The sequence below is a fragment of the Narcine bancroftii genome, chromosome 5, assembly GCF_036971445.1.
Source record: "Narcine bancroftii isolate sNarBan1 chromosome 5, sNarBan1.hap1, whole genome shotgun sequence".
NCBI lineage: Eukaryota > Metazoa > Chordata > Chondrichthyes > Torpediniformes > Narcinidae > Narcine > Narcine bancroftii.
In genome coordinates, this window is record NC_091473.1 from 87,949,116 (window position 1) to 87,968,433 (window position 19,318).

The window sequence follows — 19,318 nt, forward strand, 5'->3', positions numbered from 1 at the left end:
GCCTCAGCCTAGTTAAACCAGACACAGGGCCAAATCATACAGAGGGCCAGCAGCTTCAGGGCGACTGCGTGGACTGCTGCCAGCTCGCTCATCATTGGGTTTAGATGCCATCTAAACCATAGGGGTCACCAATTGTAGCCACATGCTACTCAGAGAACACACACAGGTATAGCAAGGTAAACCTCTGTGTTTTATTGGGGCTGAGCCCCAGCTTTTATATTGTTGGCGTTCCTGCCGTTTGCCCTATCAACTGACGTCACTGCCCACATAACAATAGCGGGTTTCCCGCGCGCGGGAACCCTTCTTGCATTAAAATCCCTTCCCCAAGCTGTAGGCTGTGCAGCAGGGACCAGCGCCCTGTTGGGGATGCTGGCCACTATGCTGCCTTAGCTGTATGACCACCGGCTAGCTGGGGCCAGTGCTGTTGTGCGGTCTGCTTGCTCCTGGTTGACCTCGCTGCCTGGAGCACTGGCTCGATTGCCGTCGCAGCATGCCCCTACAGTACATTCTATTTCATTAGTACTATATTTATGTGCATTTCTTGAAAGGATTCCTTCGAACCCATCAGATATATGCTGGAGTAAATAATCTCATTCCCCACCATTTCCCTGTAACCTCTTCTCCCTCACTTGGCAATTAACACCCCATCCACTCACCCTCAATGTAATATACAACTACTAAGATACCTAGCAATCAGGTATGCATTTTGACCAAACTAACCACCATACTTTGAGAATAATGATTATGAGCTATTGAAGTAAGAGTGGCAAAAAAGATTGACTCAATGCTATAAAAATTAAAATGGCATAAAAGTTTACAGAAAATAATTATTCAATAGCAAGGTGCTTAAACTGCTATGATCTAATTTAATAAAATGAAAATGTGAAAAACACCATCTCCTCTGGGCCAAATCAGTTCAGATGCCTAGTGACTTTTCATTAATATAAACTTTGCTTGGCCAAACCCAATCACCTCTCCCGAATCCATAAAACATTCCTCACCGTGTGATTAAGAGTAGGTTGGTTTGATCAGTTGCACCATTGAAGTTAAGAACTTCATAATAGTCAATCTGACCAATCCTCTTAATTCACATGTGTAATACTGAATGCCTGGCTATCCATTCCATAGGATGATGATGGGTTTGATATGAGGATACCTCACTCCTCAAAAAATAACAGTGTGTGTGTGAATGGATTTTAGATGAGTAGGGAGATGCACAGGTCCAGATGCACCCTCTCGACAGCCCCTCCCAGATCCAGTGGCATGGTGAGTTCCAAGACGGCTGGGGGAAGTTCTGTTGCAGTAAATGACCAGACCAAGCTTTGATGTAAGGATGCCCTTTCTGCGTATCACAGCACACGTTTGCTAGATGGCCATTGACCCTGTGAGAGGGTTAGTCTGCCCTTTGACAGGTCTTGCTTTTCATCCTGCAGGGTGTCTAGCCACCCTCTGCACCAGGTAAGCCTACTGGGGGAGCCAGTTTAGTCGCCGACCACATGGCAGGTAGTACTGGATTACATGGTACCAGTACCACCACTCAGACACATGACCTGACATATAATTAATTAACAATGAAATGAGTTATAGTGTATTTTTTAGATAATGACAAAGTATTTGTATGCAATATTAAGTGTAATTTTTAATTGGGATCTTTTGATTAGTCTTAAATGTCAATGTTATTTTCCTTCAAGCTCTGACATGAACAGAATATTGTTCAGTTTGCTTACCTGCCCAAGCAAAATGCCAGTTGTCCCATATCGTTCTTCTGCCTTCAGCTTTTTAAGATACTTCTCACTGTACTCTCCGATGATGTAAGTTTTTCCCATGATAAAATATCTTTGGTGAACTGGATTTAATTGACACACAATGAATGGAGCCTTCAGTCTTACTTCAAACAAACAAATAACACATTTAAAATATTAAAATGGAATTACAGAAAATTAAGTGATTAACCTGAAAGGACAAAACATCAAAATATATACTGCTAATTTTTACAACTCTGAAAGTCTTCTTTGAAAAAACTACCAAAGCCATTGCTTTATTTCTACTTTCCAGCATCGCCAATATTTACCTTTTATACATTTGCTTGCTATATTAACTTCTGCACAAAATTTGAAGTTCTCAGATTTATTTTCAAATTTCCCCAAGGCTTTGTTTCTCCCAATTTTGTAACCATTACTGAAAACCCTCTAAAATGTGTAGCCTTCTAATTCTGCCCTCTTGTGGATCCCAGGTATTAATTGCAACCAGCTTTTGCCCAAGACTGCAAAATCTACAGTTTCCTCCCCAGATAGCTATTTTTCTCCTAAAACCTATTTCTTAGAGCAAATTATTGATCAAATGTTCTATTATATACTCCAGTGTCAATTTCCCATAAAGTGTCTCAGGGCATCTAACTACAATAAAAACATTATAATACTATGTTGTTTGTGTCTATCGGAAATAAGACAATATACTTAGCAGAAGCCTTGTTCACATAGCTAGGAATAAAAATTAGGTACAAAGTAAGTGATTCAGAATTGTCAATTTTAGAAAGGAACCAAACTTTAAATAATGCTGTCCAATGTTTTCTCTATTGCTGAAATTATTCTACTAAAACTTTTTGATTTGCTTAGGTTTTTTACTTGAACTCTGATTATTGGCTCAAATATTCGACCTGCCAATATTCTGTTTTAAATATTAAATTTTAAAAGTTTACTTTTCACTGTTCCTGTCTTGATGACTGCTGGACATAGGCTTCCATATAGCCTTAAAAATATTGTGATTTACATTGTAGTTATATAGTTGATTGAATGCCACATAACACTATAAAATGTTTTTTTTATACTTACCAGTGTTAGCTCAATTTACCCTTTGTGACCTTGTTTGAAACTGATAGCTGCAACAACTGAAGAAAAGATATTCTATATAGAACTCAGTTTCTGTGACAACATAGCTTGACTCCAGTGACATCATGAATTGGAGAAAAAAAACTTCCTCATAGAATTTAAACTTCATAATGTGAAAAGGTTTGAAGCAATCCCAAACATTTTTTCTGCGATTCAGATTTGAAGATTTAAAGTAAATCATTTTACAGATATCATTTTAACCTGAAGCATTTATGATCCAGATCAAAGTGAGATTTACAAACCGTCTTAATTACTGCATCTGTAGTTTTGTGTTTATTGGCGAAAATTCTAATGCTGTATCAACAAGGACGTCTGCAGATGCCAAGTCCAGTGCAATACACAAATGTGATGGAGAAACTTAGCAGGTTTGGCAGCATCCAGTCAAGTAAAAAGTAATCAGTGTTTACAAGATGTTCACAACCTTCTACAGGAAGTAAAGAGCCTGGGCCCTTCATCACGTATAATAAAAACAGCCAGGTGTCTGAATAAAAGGGGGAGGAGGAGAAGAGAAGAGTGGGGAAGGGGGAGGGGGGGAAGGGGTGGGGAGGGGCACAAGCGACAGGTGGGATACAGGTGAGAGGGTAGAAACTGAAAAGTGAGAGAAGGAGAGGCCGAAGGTAGCTCTCTGATGAAAGGAAGGGAAGGAGGTTGGAGGAAAGGAGACAGAGGGATAAGGAGAGAGACACGTGGCAAGGAGTTAATAAAAATTGGAGAAGTTGACGTCAATGCTGTCCGGTTGGAGACTGCCAAGACAGAATAAGTAATATTTCAAAGGTATACTAAGGGATTGGATATATGAGTATTTGGATAGATAGGGTCCATTAAGGATAGACAACACAGCTTTGTGTGTAGTAGATCATGTTAAAAAACCTGAGAGTTTTTCGAGGACGTTACTAGGAAAGTTGATGAAAGCAAGGCCATGGATGTTGTCTACATGGATTTCAGTAAGGCCTTTGACAGGTCCTACATGGAAGATTGTTCAAGAAGGTTCAGATATTTAGTGTTCAGGATGAAGTGGTACGTTGAATTAGGCATTGTCTTTGCTGGAGAAGCCAGAGTAGTAGTAGATGATTGCCTATCTAACTGAAGGCCTGTGACTAGTGGTGTTCCTCAGGGATCGATGCTGGGTCCATTGTTGTCATCTATATCACTGATCTGGATAATAATGTGGTAAATTGGAACAGCAAATATGCAGACACCAAGATTAAGGGTGTAGTTTCCAAGCTTGTGGCAGGATTTGGTCCAAATAGTAAAATGGGCTGCAAAAAGGCAGATGAAATTTAATGTTTTAAGTGTGAGGTTTTGCCCTTTGGGAGGAAAAATCAAGGTAGGACATATAAAATAAATAGTAGGGCTTTGAGGAGTGTTGTAGAACAGAGGGATCTGGGAATTCAAACACGTAATTCCTTGAAAGTGGCGTTACAGGTAGTTAGGGTCATAAAGAAAGTTTTTGGTATGTTGGCCTTCATAAATCAAACTACTACGTATAGGAGTTGGGATGCTATGGTGAAATTGTATGAGACATTGGTGAGATCAAATTTGGACTATTGTGCACAGTTTTGGTCACCTAACCACAGGAAAGATATCAACAAGATGAAAAGAGTACAGAGAAGACTTAAAAGGATGTTCCCAGGACTTGAGGAACTGAGATACAGGGAAAAGTTAAACAGTTAGGATTTTATTCCCTGAAGCGCAGAGAAAGAGAGGAATTTGATAGAGATATACAAATTTATGAAGGGTATAAAATAGAGTAAATGCAAGTAGACTATTTTCACCAAGGTTAGATGAGATAAGAACTAAAGCACATGGGTTAAGGGTGAACGGCAAAATATTTAAAGGGCACATTAGGAGATAGTTCTTCACACAGAGAGTGGTGAGAGCATAGAATGAGCTACTAGATGAAGTGATGAATGGAGGCTCAATTTTGACATTTAAAAACATTTGGATAGGTACATGTATGTACATAACCTTCAACACCATAATTCCCTCAGTGCTGGTCAAGAAGCTCTAAACCCTGGGCCTCTGCACCCCACTCTGCAATTGGATCCTTGACTTCCTCATTGGAAAACCAGAGACAGTACAAATTGGAACAATGTCTCCTCCTCACTGACTATTAACACAGGCTCAGCTCAAGGTTGTATGCTTAGCCCACTGCTCTACTCACAATATACCCATGACCATGTAGCCAGGCAAAATCCCAATGCTATCAAAAAATTTGCTGATGAGACCATAGTTGGCACAGAATCACAAACGGCAATGAGGAAGCATACAGGAGGGAGATAGATCAGCTCACTGAGAAGTGTCACACCACAACCTTGCACTCAACATTAGCAATGCCAAGGAAATGATTGTGGACTTCAGGAAGAAGTCAGTAGAACACAATCTAGTCCTTACTGAGGGCTCAGCAGTGGAGAAGGTCAAGAACTTCAAATTCTTGGATGTCAACATCTCCAAGGATGTGTCCTGGAGCCTCCATGTCGATGTAATCATGAAGAAAGCTCACCAGTGGCTATACTTTCTGAGGTGTTTGAGGAGATTCAATATGTCACCGAAAACTTCTACAAGTGTACCGTGGAGAGTATTCTGATTGCTTGCATCATTGCCTGGTACGAAGATGGCAATGCTCAAGACAAGACAAAACTCCAGAGGGTTGTTAACTCGGCCTGCAACATCACAGGTACCAGATTTCTCTCCATCGAGAACATCTACATGAGGCGGTGTCTTAAGAAAGCACCCTCTATGCTCAAGGATCCCCACAACCCAGATCAGACTCTTCACTCTGCTACCATCGGGAAAAAGGTACAGAAGCCTGAAGATAAGCACTCAGCGGCACAAGGACAGCTTCTTTCTTGCTTCCATCAGATTCCTGAATGATCAATGAACCAAAGACACTGCCTTACTTTGTCTTTTCATGCACTATTTTATTTATTTTTTGTAAGGTAGTTTATATGAACGTTTTCACTATAATCTTGCCACCAAACAATTAATTTTGTGACTTTCTCATGACAATAAATTCTGATTTTGCATGGGAGGGATATAGAGGGCTATGGTCCAAGTGTAGGTCAATGCAACTTGGCAAAATAATAGTTCAGCACAGACTACATGGGCCGAAGGACCTTTATCTGTGCTAAAGTATTCTATGATTCTATGTTAATATCTTTTGGAATTATCTAAAACTTGTTCACTATTTTAATAAAGCCATAAAAATACTGGAAATATTGAATATTGAGCCATATCCAAGAGTTAAAGTTTCCCTCACACACCTTATATGAAAGTCTAAAATTTGTATTTAGCAAAAGTCACTGGACCAAAACATTACCAATTTCCTTATCCACAGATGCTGTCCAATCTATTGAGCATTTTATTTTCATTTTCAATTTTATTTCTTACGCATGTGCAGTATAGCAAGATGTTCAAGAAAAATAAAATTAGTTAAAATAACAGTAGGAAGTGACAAATATTTTGAATAATGTGCCAGACCATGTGAAAGAGCTGTATCTTCAGGCAAGTTCAAAGCAGATCAGCATCCAAGATTGGAACAAGTCAAGTTGAAGTTTCCCTATCCTTAATATATGTATTTATGTAATTATAAGAGGAAAGGAACAAAAATATGTACGTTATTCTAGTACAGGAATCATTCACAATTATCCACATAACCTATGCAGTAATAGAAAACGTTTGCTAAGAAGAACGTCATGGTTTGTAAACACATCTAAACAAATACAGTGGTGAATGTTACCTCAATACAACACTTTGGATCTGTCTATAGTGCTCGAAACACTGTACTCAAGAGATGCCCAAAACTCCTCCAAGTACACATTCTGCTAAGGTGGAATAGGAATTCTAGGAAAAAGAAACATTCAATATTTAGATTATACAATTCTCTGCATAAAAGAGTAAACAGAGCAATTCTCTATAATGACAAACTTTACCCAAAATAAGCAGATTATTTTAAAAGAAGGCTTCTACCCCCAAGAGTTCATAGTAAAGAAAGATTAGTAGAATCTCCTTTCAAATATTTGTGTTGATTATCACAAAATATGAGACACGGGCGGCATGGTTTGCATAGCATTTAGAGCATCGCTGTTTCAGCGCCAACGACCCAGATCCAAATCCGGCGCTGTCTCTAAGGAGTTTGTATTTTCTCCCTGTAACTGCATGGGTTTCCTCTGGGAACTCTAGTTTCCTCCCACCCTTCAAAATGTAATGGGATTTTTAGTTAATTGGGTGGCACAGGCTCATGGGCTGAAAGCGCCTTTTACCGTGCTGTATGTTGGTGTCGGTGCTGCATAATTGCTTATCAAAAGGAGGTGTAAGGTGCTCTTTCCGTCCAATAGCCTACAGATCACGCTTGGGCAAAGTATAGTACTTGAAGGGTCATGTGAAGCCATGGATTGCAGATGATGGATTGTTTTTACAAACATATTCTACAAATTGGTATTTATGGTTGTAAAACTAAAAACACTGGGCAGATGAATCTACTGATCAATGGCCAGGGTTACCCATCCAGTATGGACACTTCAACTGACGGCAGCAACTGGAAACCTCTTCAGTATTTTTCCCTTGTATAATCATGAATTCAACATTGACTATAGTCTCAGCTCAAAAATGGAGCCTTCACTGAAAGAGAACAGGGGAGGCAACAAATACAATTCGGAGGGTCAGAGGTCATGACAGATAGAGAGTTATGATCGTCCATGCCAAATGGCAAGGTATCTGAATTAATGAATGTCTAAAAAAAGGTAAATGGTAACAATAAAATTATCAAAATTAGAAAAATAATGAAGTGGCATTGTAGTGAAAAACATAAGAATACGCATGAATACAAAGAAAAAAAAAAGAAGTCGACCACCAACCCGCTGAAGCCATTCCTGCAATTCAACATGATTATGGCCAGCTAATACTGGTCTCAGCCCCTTTTCTGTGCCAGTTTCCCATAAACCACAGTTCATTTCAAATAGATATCTCTCCACCTTAAATATATCCAATGATCAAGAGATGTCACACTCAAGAGCAGAGAATTCCAGAAATTCACTAGAGTCTGAGAGATACAATTTCTATGCATTCCAGTTTCAAATGACTATCCCCTTATTTTGAGCCATGCATTTACTTCTCCAATTCTTTTTACAGAGCTACGGCATGGTTACAAGCCATTCCGACCCACAAGCCCACACCATTCAAATGCTCTTTGTGATTTCCCTGCGACTCATGTTTTTACCCTTGCGGTTCTGCTCTTCAATTTTGTCCCAAGCTCCTCAGCAGAACCTCCTTCCTAATCCTAAGAGTGTTACTCACTTCTTCACAGAAGATGAAATATGAAGGCAAGCTTGCCAATAATATAAAAATAACCCAAACATTTTTTCACACTTAGAGAGTTAAAAGAGTGCACATCAGAACATTAGCAAATAATGCTGGAGAATTAGAAATCGGGAACACAGAAAAGGTGGACAAGTAGGTAGTTTGCATCAGTTTTCACTGTGCAAGACACCATAAACGTGGCAGAAAATTAAGAGTCGGGGCAGAAGTGAATGTAGTCACTATTACGAAGAAGGTGTTTAGGATGCTGAAGGTAAAAAATACACCTGTATCTATAAACCCCGGGGTTCTGAAAGAGGTAGTCGAAGAGATTGTGGAGGCTTTAGTAGAAAGGCAAATTAAACATTAGCATTCATTTTTAGAGGACTAAAATATAAAAGTAAGGATGTAATGCAGAGGCTTTATAGGAATTGAGACTTTAGTAGGAAGTCAAATGCAATGTTAGCATTAATTTTGAGATGATAAAAAATAAAAGCAAGAATGCTGTGCTGAGGCTTAAAAAGGCATTGGTCAGACCACATTTGGAGTAACACGAGCAGATTTAGGCTTCGGAAAACAATCATGGTATTTTTTGAGAATTATGCCCGATATAAAAGGATTAATATATTGAATGTTTTATGTTTGATGGTTCTGGGCTTGCAGTTGCAACCTATCAGATATTGAAAGGCCTGGATAGAGTGAACATTGATAAGATGTTTCTAATAGTGGGAGAATCAAGGACCAGGATCATTATCATCTGACTGTACTTAATAACCTGACAAAACAGTGTTTCTCCAAACCACAGTGCACATAATACACGGCATATGATAATCATATAGATACATGAATATATAATTTAAAATAAATATTTGGTAAATCTCACAGTCTGTGGGAAGACAATTCATAATAAAATTATAAGAGCGATTTCTTCAGCCAGACGGTAAATAATTGTTGCCACAGACAGCTGTGGAGGGCAAGCAATCGAGTATATTTAGTGAAGATTGATAGGTCTTGACTGGAAAGGGTGTGAAGGGTACAAGAGAGAAGGCAGGAGAATGGGGTTGAGATAAAAAAAAAATACTTCAGCCATGATTAAAATGGCAGAGCAGACTTAATGGGCCAAATGCTACTCCTATCTTCTGGCCTTGGCCATGTGAATCATGACTTCTCCATCTTCCCCTCTCACTCCGAAGAGAAACAGACTAAAAGATAGATGAAACAAATCAATACTGAGGATGTAAAGGTGTATGACAATTCCAAATGCAAGCCATGAATTTGCACAAAAAGAAATCACACACTGAAAACATACATATTAAGAATTAACATTAAAAAAGGAAAGGCACTCACATCTCTGTACTTTTTATTTCTCACTGCCCCTTATCTTAATTCCTCCTCCTACCAAAACAATCTGTTTAACCCTTAACTTTTTATTTTAAAAGGCATTCACCTCCAGCTGGCTCCTGACAGTCCTAGTTGAAACACAGACATCTTGGGCCAGTACAAGGAGTGTGGGACTCTAGAGAGCTGGGACTGTTGGGAGCCAGCTGGAAGTGAGTTCCTTTAAAAAAAAGGGCAGAGCTGGACTCAGGTCACAGACACTTGGGAACCGTTACGAGGAATGTGGGATACCAGAGAGCTGGGACTATCATGGGCCAGCTGGAGGTGAGTGCCTTTAAAAAAAAGTGGAGTGGGCCACAACATCTCAGGACCATTACAAGGAATGTAGGACTCTAGAGAGCTGGGACTGTCGGGAGCCAAGTGGAGGTGAGTGCCTTTAAAAAGCAAGTTAAGAGTTAAACATATGGTGATTGGTGGGAGGAGTAATTAAGATAAGGGGTAGTGACAAATAAAGAGGGGTAGCTCAAGCAGAGTGACCAGTGGCCCAGTGTCGGAGTGGGATAGAGGCTTTGGCTTAGCTTGATTTCAATAAGGGAAGATCTTTGAATTTAATTAGGAAGAGTTAATGGAGTCAGCAGTTAGGGTAGTTGAATGCTCTGATTGCAAGATGTGGGAAAATTTGGGACAGTACAATTGTCACTGATGAATACACCTACAAGAGGTGCATCCAGCTGCAGCTCCTGGGAGTCTGTGACATGGAAGTGGAGTTACTTAGGATCATTTGGAGGGCAGAGGCAGTGATAGAGAGGAACTTTAGGGAGACAATCACTCCTAAAAGTCAGGAGACAGAGAAGAGGCAGATAGTGCAGAACACCCCTATGGCTGTACCCCTCAACAACAAGTATACTGTTGGGGTAATGATCTACCAGGGACAAGTTGTGGTGGTTATGTCTCTGGCACAGAAGGGAAGGGGGAGAAGAGGAGAGCTACAGTAACTGGGAACTCATTGGTTGGGAGAGCAGATAGGAGGTTTGGTAAACAGGATGGTATGTGGCATCCCAGGTGCCATGGTCAGGGATGTCTCAAATTGAGCTCATAGCATTCTAGAGGGGGGAGGGGGGGGAAGATGTTGTTCACGTGGGGATCAATGACATAGATGAGGGCCTGAAGAGGGAATATAGGGAGTTAGGAAAGTTAAAAAAACAGGACCTCAAGGATGGTAATCTCAGGATTGCTGCCTGTGCCATGTGCCAGAGAGGGTAGGAACAGGAAGTTGTGGCAGATGACTGTGTGGCTAAAGAGTTGTGGTAGAGGTTCAGATTTCTGGATCAATGGGATCTCTTCTGGGGAAGGTCTGACCTGTACTAAAAGGATGGGCTGTACTTGAAAGGGACCAATATCTTGGTGGGCAGGTTTGCTGGAACTGTTGGGGAGGGATTAAATAAGTAAAATTAGTTTGGCAGGTGAGTGCAGAGATTAGCATAGAAAGACAAAACCATGATTCTTTTGAGTTTTGTGTTGGTGTGAAAGGTCAGGCAGGGGACAAAACCTAAATGAAGCCAGTTATAGGGGTTGAAATGTGTCTATTTCTATGCTAGGAGTATTAGGAATAAAGGGGATGAACTTGGAGCATAGACCAGTATGTAGAACTACAATGTTGTGGCCTTTACAGAAACTTGGCTGGAGGAAGGGTAAGGTTGGCTGCTGCAGATACTGGGGGGAGGGAGTGGTGGTTGTCATCAGGAATAGTATCATGACTATAGAAGAGGATGCTGCAGAGGGAGTGTCCATTGAGTCAGCAGGTGGAAGTCAGAAATAGGAAGGGAGTAGTATAAATGTGCTGAGAGTAGTATAAATGTGCTGGGAGTAGTATAAATGTGCTGGGAGTAGTATAGGCCCCCAAATAGCCCTTGGGACACGAAGGAGCATATAAGCAGGCAGATTTTGGAATGGTGTGGGAAATACAGGGTTGTAGTTATGAGTGACTTCAACTTCCCTTAAAATTGACTGGCACCTCATGACTGTAAGAGGGATAAATGGGGCTGAGTTTGTCAGGTGTGTTCAGGAATGATTTCTGACACAGTATGTGGACTGGCTAATGAGAGGAGGTCCTACTGGATCTAGGTAATGAACCTGGTCAGGTGGTTGACCTCTCAGTGGGGGACCATTTTGGTGAGAGTGACCACAATTCCCTGAGCTTCAACATAGATATAGAAAAGGATAAAAACAGACAAAATGCTGAACTAGGGAAGGGCTAATTATGAAGTAACAGGAACTAGCGAGTAGATTGGAAACAGATTTCAAGGGTGAAAACTCAGAAGTAATGTGGAGGATGTTTAGAGGCCACTTGTGCTGGGTTCAGGATAAGTTTATCCCACTGAGATAAGAAAAGGATGGTAGGAAAAGGAACAATGGCTGACAAAACAGGTGAGGCAGCTAGTCAAGAGGAAGAAGGAAGCATATGTTAGATACAGGAAGGGCTCATGAGAAATGTATGGTAGCCAGGTAGGATTTTAAGGACTTGGGAGAGCTTGAAGGGGGCATAAGAATGCCTTGGCATGTAGGATTAAGGAGAACCCCAAGGCATTCTATGTGTATGTGAAGAACAGAAGGATGATGAAAATGAAGGTGGGGCTGCTAAAAGATGTGTCTGGAGGTTGAGGAGGTATAAATGAATACTTTGCTTCATTATTCACAAAAGGACATTGATCAGGGTGAGGTTGAAATAGAACAGGCCTGTGCGTGTTGGATCTTATTAACATCAAGATTAATGTCCCCAAGTTGCTGTAGGAAGCGAGAGAAGAGATGGCTGCAGCAGTGGCTATGATCTTGGAATACTCTTCAATCACAGGGGAGGTGCTGGAGAATGGCATATGTAGTCACCTTGCTTTTTTAAAAAAAAAAGTAATAAGGAGAATCCTGAGAATTATAGACCGGTGAGTCTTGTGTCAGTGGTGTGCAAATTATTGGAGAGGATTCTTAAGGATAAGATCTATGAGCATTTGAAGAAGTACAGCCTATTCAAGGATGGTCAGCCTGCCTTTGTGAAAGGATTAAGTTTTTTGAGGTAACAAAAGAAATTGATGAGGGTAGGGCAATAGATATTTTAGCAAGACACCTGAGAAGGTTTCTCCATGAAGGGCTTATCCAGAAAGTCATGAGCTACAGGATCAGTGGAATCTTGGCACTGTGGATAAAAATTGGCTTGCAGGAAGAGAGCAGAGTAGTAGTGGAAGGAAAGTATTCTGCCCTGAAGGTCGGTGACTAGTAATGCTGCAAAACAGTAGAACAGTAATCTGTTCTGGGATCCTTGCTCTTTGTGATTTTTAAAAAAAAATATATAAATGACCTGGATGAAGAGGCAGAAGGATGGGTCAGTACGTTTACACTTGACACTAAGGTTGGTGGAGTTGAGGATGGAGCTAAAGATTGTCAAAGGTTACAAAAAAATGTACACAGGATGGAGAGTTGGGCAGAAAAGTGGCAGATGGCATTCAATTGGGCTAAGTGTGAGGTGATGCATTTTGGAAGGACAAACAAAGGCTGAGTACAGGGTTAATAGTCAAATACTTGAGAGGGTGGATGAACAGAGGGGCCTTGGGATTCAAATCTATACATCCCTCAAGGTTGATAGGATAGTTAAGGCAGCCTATGTGATGCTGGGTTTCATTAATGGGGGAGGGGGGAGAGAGAGATTGAGTTCAGGTGCAGAGGGGTCATGTTGCAACTCTACAAATCTCTGGTAAGACAATATTTAGAGTATTGTGTTCACTTCTGGTCACCTCCTTCTAAGAAGGATGTGGAAGCAATGGAGAGGGTACAGTGGAGATTTACCAAGATGTTGCCTAGATTGGGAAACATGACTTGAGGCAAGGTTAGTAGAACTGGAACTTTTCTCTTTGGGTGTAGAAGGATGAGAGGAGACTTGCCAAGGACGGTGGTGGAGGCTGAAATATTAGGGACATTTAAGAGGCACATGAATGAAAGTAAAATAGAGGGTTATGGGGTAGGGTGGGTTTAGTCCTTTTTTTTGAAGGAATATATAAGTTGGAATAACACTGAGGACCAAAGGGCCTGTGGTGTAGTTTTGTGTTCAATGAAAAATCCAGATTGCAGACAGCCACACAGAATCTTAATCTAAATGCAAGATTGTAACTTTTGTCCCTTTCCCACACCAGCCTATCCTCAGCTTCTTTTTTTATTACTATTATCCAACAGGTCAGCCAGGAAACTGCTCAGAACAGAAGATAATCAATGTTTGGTCGTCTGAGCAGGCAGATTAAAAGGAATTTTCCCATGTCAATCAAGGTTGGCCCACACACAGGTGAGGGCACCTCATGACTGGCTTTCTTGAGCACCTTGCCAGCACCTCCAGCTAGGTGCGGCTTGCTTTTTTTTTAAGAGAACAAACACTAGTTCCACTCCAGGTTGAGATGTGGGCAATGCTGGAGTGTGAATTGTAAGGTGGAGGGGACTATAATTGGTGCACACCTAGAAAGGACTGTTGTGCCTTATTCTTGTTATCAATGGGATTAGATTCTACCGTTAAGTGGGATACTGTACCTGCTAGTTATTGAGGGAGTGGTGGGGGAGGGGAAGATGTGTCTGGTATTGGGATCCCACTGTAGGGTAACAGAAATTAGAGAGCAATATTTTATTTTCAACATGGTAGAAGCTGATTCCAGCCAGTTAAACCCACTGCAGCCAATTAACCGTCAATCCTATGTTTTGGAGGGTGGGGAAAAAAACAGGAGCACCTGGATGAACCCCATACAAACATGGGGAGAATGTACAAACTCCTTAGTGCCAGATTCAAAAACAGGTCACTGGTGCTGTCATAGTGTCACACTTGTTGCAACACTAAATATGGGGTAGACCAATAAGGGGAGGGGAGATATGATGGACATGGAGATGTGGTCAGGGCTGTATCGAAGTCCACGTTTTGTGACTCCAGCACATTTGTGTATTGCACTCTACCCCAGCATCTGCAGACTTTCTTGTTTAAATCTATATTATAATGGCTACTGACGACAACTGGTGTGATGACACGAGAGTAACTTTGCTACTACTGAAGACGCAAGCTCGACTCGGATCACTTGACTGGAGATGGTGAGAGAAGAGCTCCCAACACCTACTCAGGGCAGGACAAAACCGATGACGGACAGCGTTCGTTATGATCTCAGAGGTGGCGACACCAGACACACAACCCCAATAAAATGTTAGGAGGCGACAGACGCTGTGATTTCGGTAAAGTCCACAGAAATGCTGGAGGAACTCACCAGGCCTCGCAGCCTCCTTTGGTGCTAAAGATATATAGTCAACGGTTCGGGCCTGAGCACTTCTTCAAGGTGTTTCTACTTAAATGTCATGAAAGTACTGAAGTTGGATAATAAGCAGGTGTGCCGGCGTCTTTTAGCCGAGTGCTTTTCTCGAAGGGAGAGCGTCTCCAGCGTTGCCACCGACGAGCGCTCGGGCTGTTTCATACCGTCCACCCACATGATGGAGAAACTCAGCCGCTTTCTCCGGCCCGTTGGTGCAATTCAGCACCAAACCAGTCCCCCCACTCCGCCGGCCATCTTACCTCTCCCTCCACTTCTTTCCTCTCCCAACGTCGGCCCTTTTCGATGTGGTATCCCAACGACAGCTCACAGCCAATCAGCAGCGGATGGCCCGCAGTGATGACGTGTCTGCCAGTAACGGCCGGGCACGTGCGCTGCACGTTTAAGTGAAAACAGTGCCTCCCGCAGGCTGGCGGGCTCAATGGTTCCACTCCCAAACTCCTTTCAGGCACAGTTCGGGATGACCACGTTTGTATTTATATTGAGCGTTTCAACACCCGAAACTTTTTATGATGCAGTTCGTTGCATTGCATTTGAGGCTGTAATGTCAGTCGTCGCTGAATTGTACATAGCCAATTCCAACACCGTGCAATAGGAAAACTAGTTTGAGTGCTAATAAATTTGGTTGGAGTCCGGGACATGACATGCCTGTGCAAAATAATGTGGAATCTTTGATCCATGCAGTAAATACCAGCCTAGGCTTCTGAAAACTGGCTATCAAGTTCACAGATCAGATTTACTGACAGATTACATATGGTGGCCTCCACAATGTTTGGGACAAAGAATTTGTAATCAAACAATTCTTTTTTCTTCTTTGGCTTGGCTTCGCGGACGAAGATTTATGGAGGGGTAATGTCCATGCCTGCTGCAGGCTCGTTGGTGGCTGACAAGTCCGATGCGGGACAGGCAGACACGGTTGCAGCGGTTGCAGGGGAAAATTGGTGGGTTGGGGTTGGGTTTTTCCTCCTTTGCCTTTTGTCAGTGAGGTGGGCTCTGCGGTCTTCTTCCAAGGAGGTTGCTGCCCGCCGAACTGTGAGACGCCAAGATGCACGGTTGGAGGCGAGATCAGCCCACTGGCGGTGGTCAATGTGGCAGGCACCAAGAGCTTTCTTTAGGCAGTCCTTGTACCTCTTCTTTGGTGCACCTCTGTCTCGATGGCCAGTGGAGAGCTCGCCATATAGCACGATCCAGATTTTATTCAAGGCTATTTGTATACAGTTTGATTTAATCAGAATCAGCATTTATTGCCATGAACAAGTCATGACATTCATTGTTTTGCTGCAGCATCACAGTGCAAATATTCATATAAACCACCTTAAAAATAAGTTCAAAATAGTGCACAAAAAGTCAGTGTCTTTCATTCATTGATCATTCAGGAATCTGATGGCAGTGGGCAAGAAGCTGCTGGCATCTCTGACCTCTTGTAGTCACTATACTCTTGGGAGGGCAGTAGGGACAAATACATGCCTTGGGGTCTGGGGATGTCTCTCTGTGACAACGCTCGTTGAATCAGGCACTGGAGGCAGGGAAGGATGCACGGGATCAGGACCAACGCCAACACCACAACTCCAGCAACTAGCCCTGCAGTCTGTATCCATCCCCAGGCTCCAGAGTGTACCTTTTTTCCCCAATGGAGGCAGAGTGAAGAGTTAAGTTGTATTGATACATTTGTACAACTTAAAATTCGGATACTTTTAGGGGAAATACTCTTTATCAAGCTAACCATTTGCTGCATTAGAAATGCTAAAGAATTTGAACTCGGAATGAGGATTCTCTTGTTATTAGGGAATTTTGATGGTGTTGCAATACAATTGATCTCACTTTTCACAAAGTAAAATAGACATGATACTCTTTCTCCCAGAGCAACACCGGTCATTGAGCAACTCTCAAGAGTTAACTGTTGTGGATTGGGACTAAAGGAAGCCCAGAATCTTAATTACCCACCAGCAGCTAAGTATATCTTGCAACAGACAAAAAGAACAAGCATGTTGCTTTGTAAATAAAAATAAAAAGTTGTAGATGCTGGAAAACTGGAAACCTTTTTTCAATTTTGACAAAGGGTCATACATCCAGTGAAACCAAAGGATGAAGATCTTACTTATAAATATACCACTGAGATAGAAAAGAAACAATAAATAAGACTTTGGCTGAGTTATTTGAAGTTCCAATTTATTAATTTAATAGGTTACTATAATGAAAAACAACCAATGCTGCCAGATCTGTTTAAAGTCACGTTTGTTCATAGATCACAGTAATGGCATAATAAATAGAAATAAGCATACTATATGTGGAACAAGCAGAACAGAAAAAAAAAATTGCATCTAATTGCAGTTTATGTTGGGAATATGGCTCTGTATTTTGTGATAACATTTCTGCAAATAATACACTAAACAATAGAATAACTGCTTGTTACAGTAAACAGCTTTAACAATAAAATTGCTCCAATGGAACATTATTAAATTAACAAAATAACATCTCATAACTTAAATAGCAAATGATTAGATATGGAATTGACTTACTTAAGACTATAGTTTGGAAATTGGAGACATTGTTCCAGTTATTCTTTTCAAATTCATTCAGAGTTTCAAAAGGATAAAACCAGAAAGCACATTAAATAACACAAATATATTTCAGTCAAGACATTGGACTGTTAACACATACAAATGTAATTCACATCCTAGCTCTGACACTATGCAGTACCAATACAGACAACAGTACATTACACATGCAGTTATGTACAAGCTGTGTTACAAAGCCATTAATAATATTTCTTGCTGAGCTTATCTAGTTCCAAATGGATAGAGATAAGGATCATCTGGACGGTAACCATAGGCTGTGACTGGACGCCCAGGAAAGCTAACCGGCTGACCAAATCCATCAAAGGCCATACTGAAATTGAAGAAGGAAGTTAAAATTAGCATCTAAAAGATATGGCATAAAAGCACACATGCAGTTCTGATTCAGCATTTACTTTTAAGCAATTTATCTTTTTTAAATTAGCTGGTAAAATAATTGAGTTTTCATTAAGATTGCAAAAAAAGTTTTATTTTCAGTACAGATAGCTTCTGGAAAACAATTTCAAAGGAGACGTCACTTTGGACAAAACAAAATTCCATAAAGCATTGTGATGAATGACCATTTTTTTCATGATTCAATATTCTCTTGCTTCTCTAAATTTTATTTAACTTTAATTAATTACTAAAACAGGACCTGCCTGCAATATTGAATTATAGAATGGTTACTACACAGGAGGAAAACTTTTGGCTAATTGTGTTACAACAATTCGTTCATTCAACCCTTTATAGCCTTTCAAACTTTTCTTCACCACATTGTGAGCGCTGCTGTGCAAATGATTCTGACGCAAAGTCCACAGACTGTAAAACAGGCTTTAATTAGTTTAAACTTGTACAAACCAGGTCTCAGTACACTCCTGGCTCCACGTGTCTGACTGTCTCCAAGGGACCGGCTTGAGTCTTTATACGGGTCAGTATTTGACAGCAGGCAGGTGGGGCCTGCCTCCCAGGTTGCTAACCGGTAGATACAGTGTTTGCCCCCTGCAGTAGGCTGGTAAGAGTGCAGCCAGTGTAGTGGTTATATCACCACACATTTTTTTCCAATTCCCTTTTAAATGCTACAAAAGAACGTGCCTCCAACACATCTGCACAAAATATATTCCAGGTTCCAGATGCCGCATAAGGTTTTTCCTCATTGTCACTCTTAATTCTCTTCCCCATTACTTTGTGCATGTGAGTTCCAGTTCTCAATCTCTCCACTGAAGGAATCATCTCCCCACTGTCATGCATTTTTACATGTCATTCAAATAATCCCTCAGCCTTGTGTAAAGCTCTTGCATCCTTTCTATGATGAGGTGATGAAAATTGAACGCAATATTCCAATTAGACCATACAGTGTTTAACAAAGGTTCAGCATGAACTTCTCTCTTTATTCTTCCACTGATAAATGCAAAAATCATACATACTTTATTAACCATCTTTTCAACATGAATTGACACCTTCAATGATTTGTGAATATGCTGGCAGTGGCCAAGAAATGTATAGCGATTACTTGGAAGAATAGAAATGTATTGTCTTTAGATAGATTGTATTCAGAGATGAAGTTTTGTTTGGTTATGGAAAGAATATTTTTTTCTATACAAGATAAGATGTCTTTTTATGAGTTAAAGTGGACCCCATTCATTGATTATATACAATTTAAATAAGTTTGAATTAATCATTTTTTTTCTTAAAAAGAAACTTTTTTTATTATATATTTTTTCTATATATATGTTTTCTTTTTTCTTTCTTTTTTTAGTTTTTTTTTTAATTATTAGTTGTTTTTTTTCATTTAAGTTCTTTTTGTTTTTGTTTTTTCATATATATTCTTATATAATAAATATTTTTTTGGATTAATAATTAATACTTAATTAATTTTTTAATTTTTTTATATATATCGATCTTT

General features: G+C 40.6%; 2 protein-coding genes and 1 long non-coding RNA gene across 16 annotated transcripts in view; 1 reads left to right on the forward strand and 2 right to left on the reverse strand.

The window, feature by feature from the left end:
- The window catches only part of odr4 (odr-4 GPCR localization factor homolog), a 117,496-nt gene extending 102,286 nt beyond the window's left edge, over positions 1 to 15,210 (reverse strand). For 4 of the 8 annotated variants that reach the window (XM_069938233.1, XM_069938232.1, XM_069938231.1 and 1 more), the window contains exons 1-3: positions 15,103 to 15,210; positions 6,628 to 6,731; positions 1,728 to 1,846 (exon numbers count right to left, since the gene is read on the reverse strand). In XM_069938233.1, the coding sequence (XP_069794334.1) occupies positions 1,728 to 1,826 (99 nt within the window). In that variant the 5' untranslated portion in view covers positions 1,827 to 1,846; positions 6,628 to 6,731; positions 15,103 to 15,210. Of the gene's footprint in view, positions 1 to 1,727; positions 1,889 to 2,831; positions 2,935 to 6,627; positions 6,732 to 14,800; positions 15,076 to 15,102 lie in introns of those variants that run through there. The other 4 variants (XM_069938228.1, XM_069938227.1, XM_069938230.1 and 1 more) reach the window with 4 other exon arrangements.
- The window catches only part of LOC138763679 (uncharacterized), a 61,804-nt gene that overhangs the window by 38,895 nt on the left and 3,591 nt on the right, over positions 1 to 19,318 (forward strand). The gene's annotated exons all lie outside the window — the stretch shown is intronic.
- The window catches only part of kifap3a (kinesin-associated protein 3a), a 233,923-nt gene continuing 231,613 nt past the window's right edge, over positions 17,009 to 19,318 (reverse strand). For all 7 annotated transcript variants that reach the window (XM_069938225.1, XM_069938224.1, XM_069938222.1 and 4 more), the window contains one exon: positions 17,009 to 17,749. In XM_069938225.1, the coding sequence (XP_069794326.1) occupies positions 17,641 to 17,749 (109 nt within the window). In that variant the 3' untranslated portion in view covers positions 17,009 to 17,640. The remainder of the gene's footprint in view (positions 17,750 to 19,318) is intronic.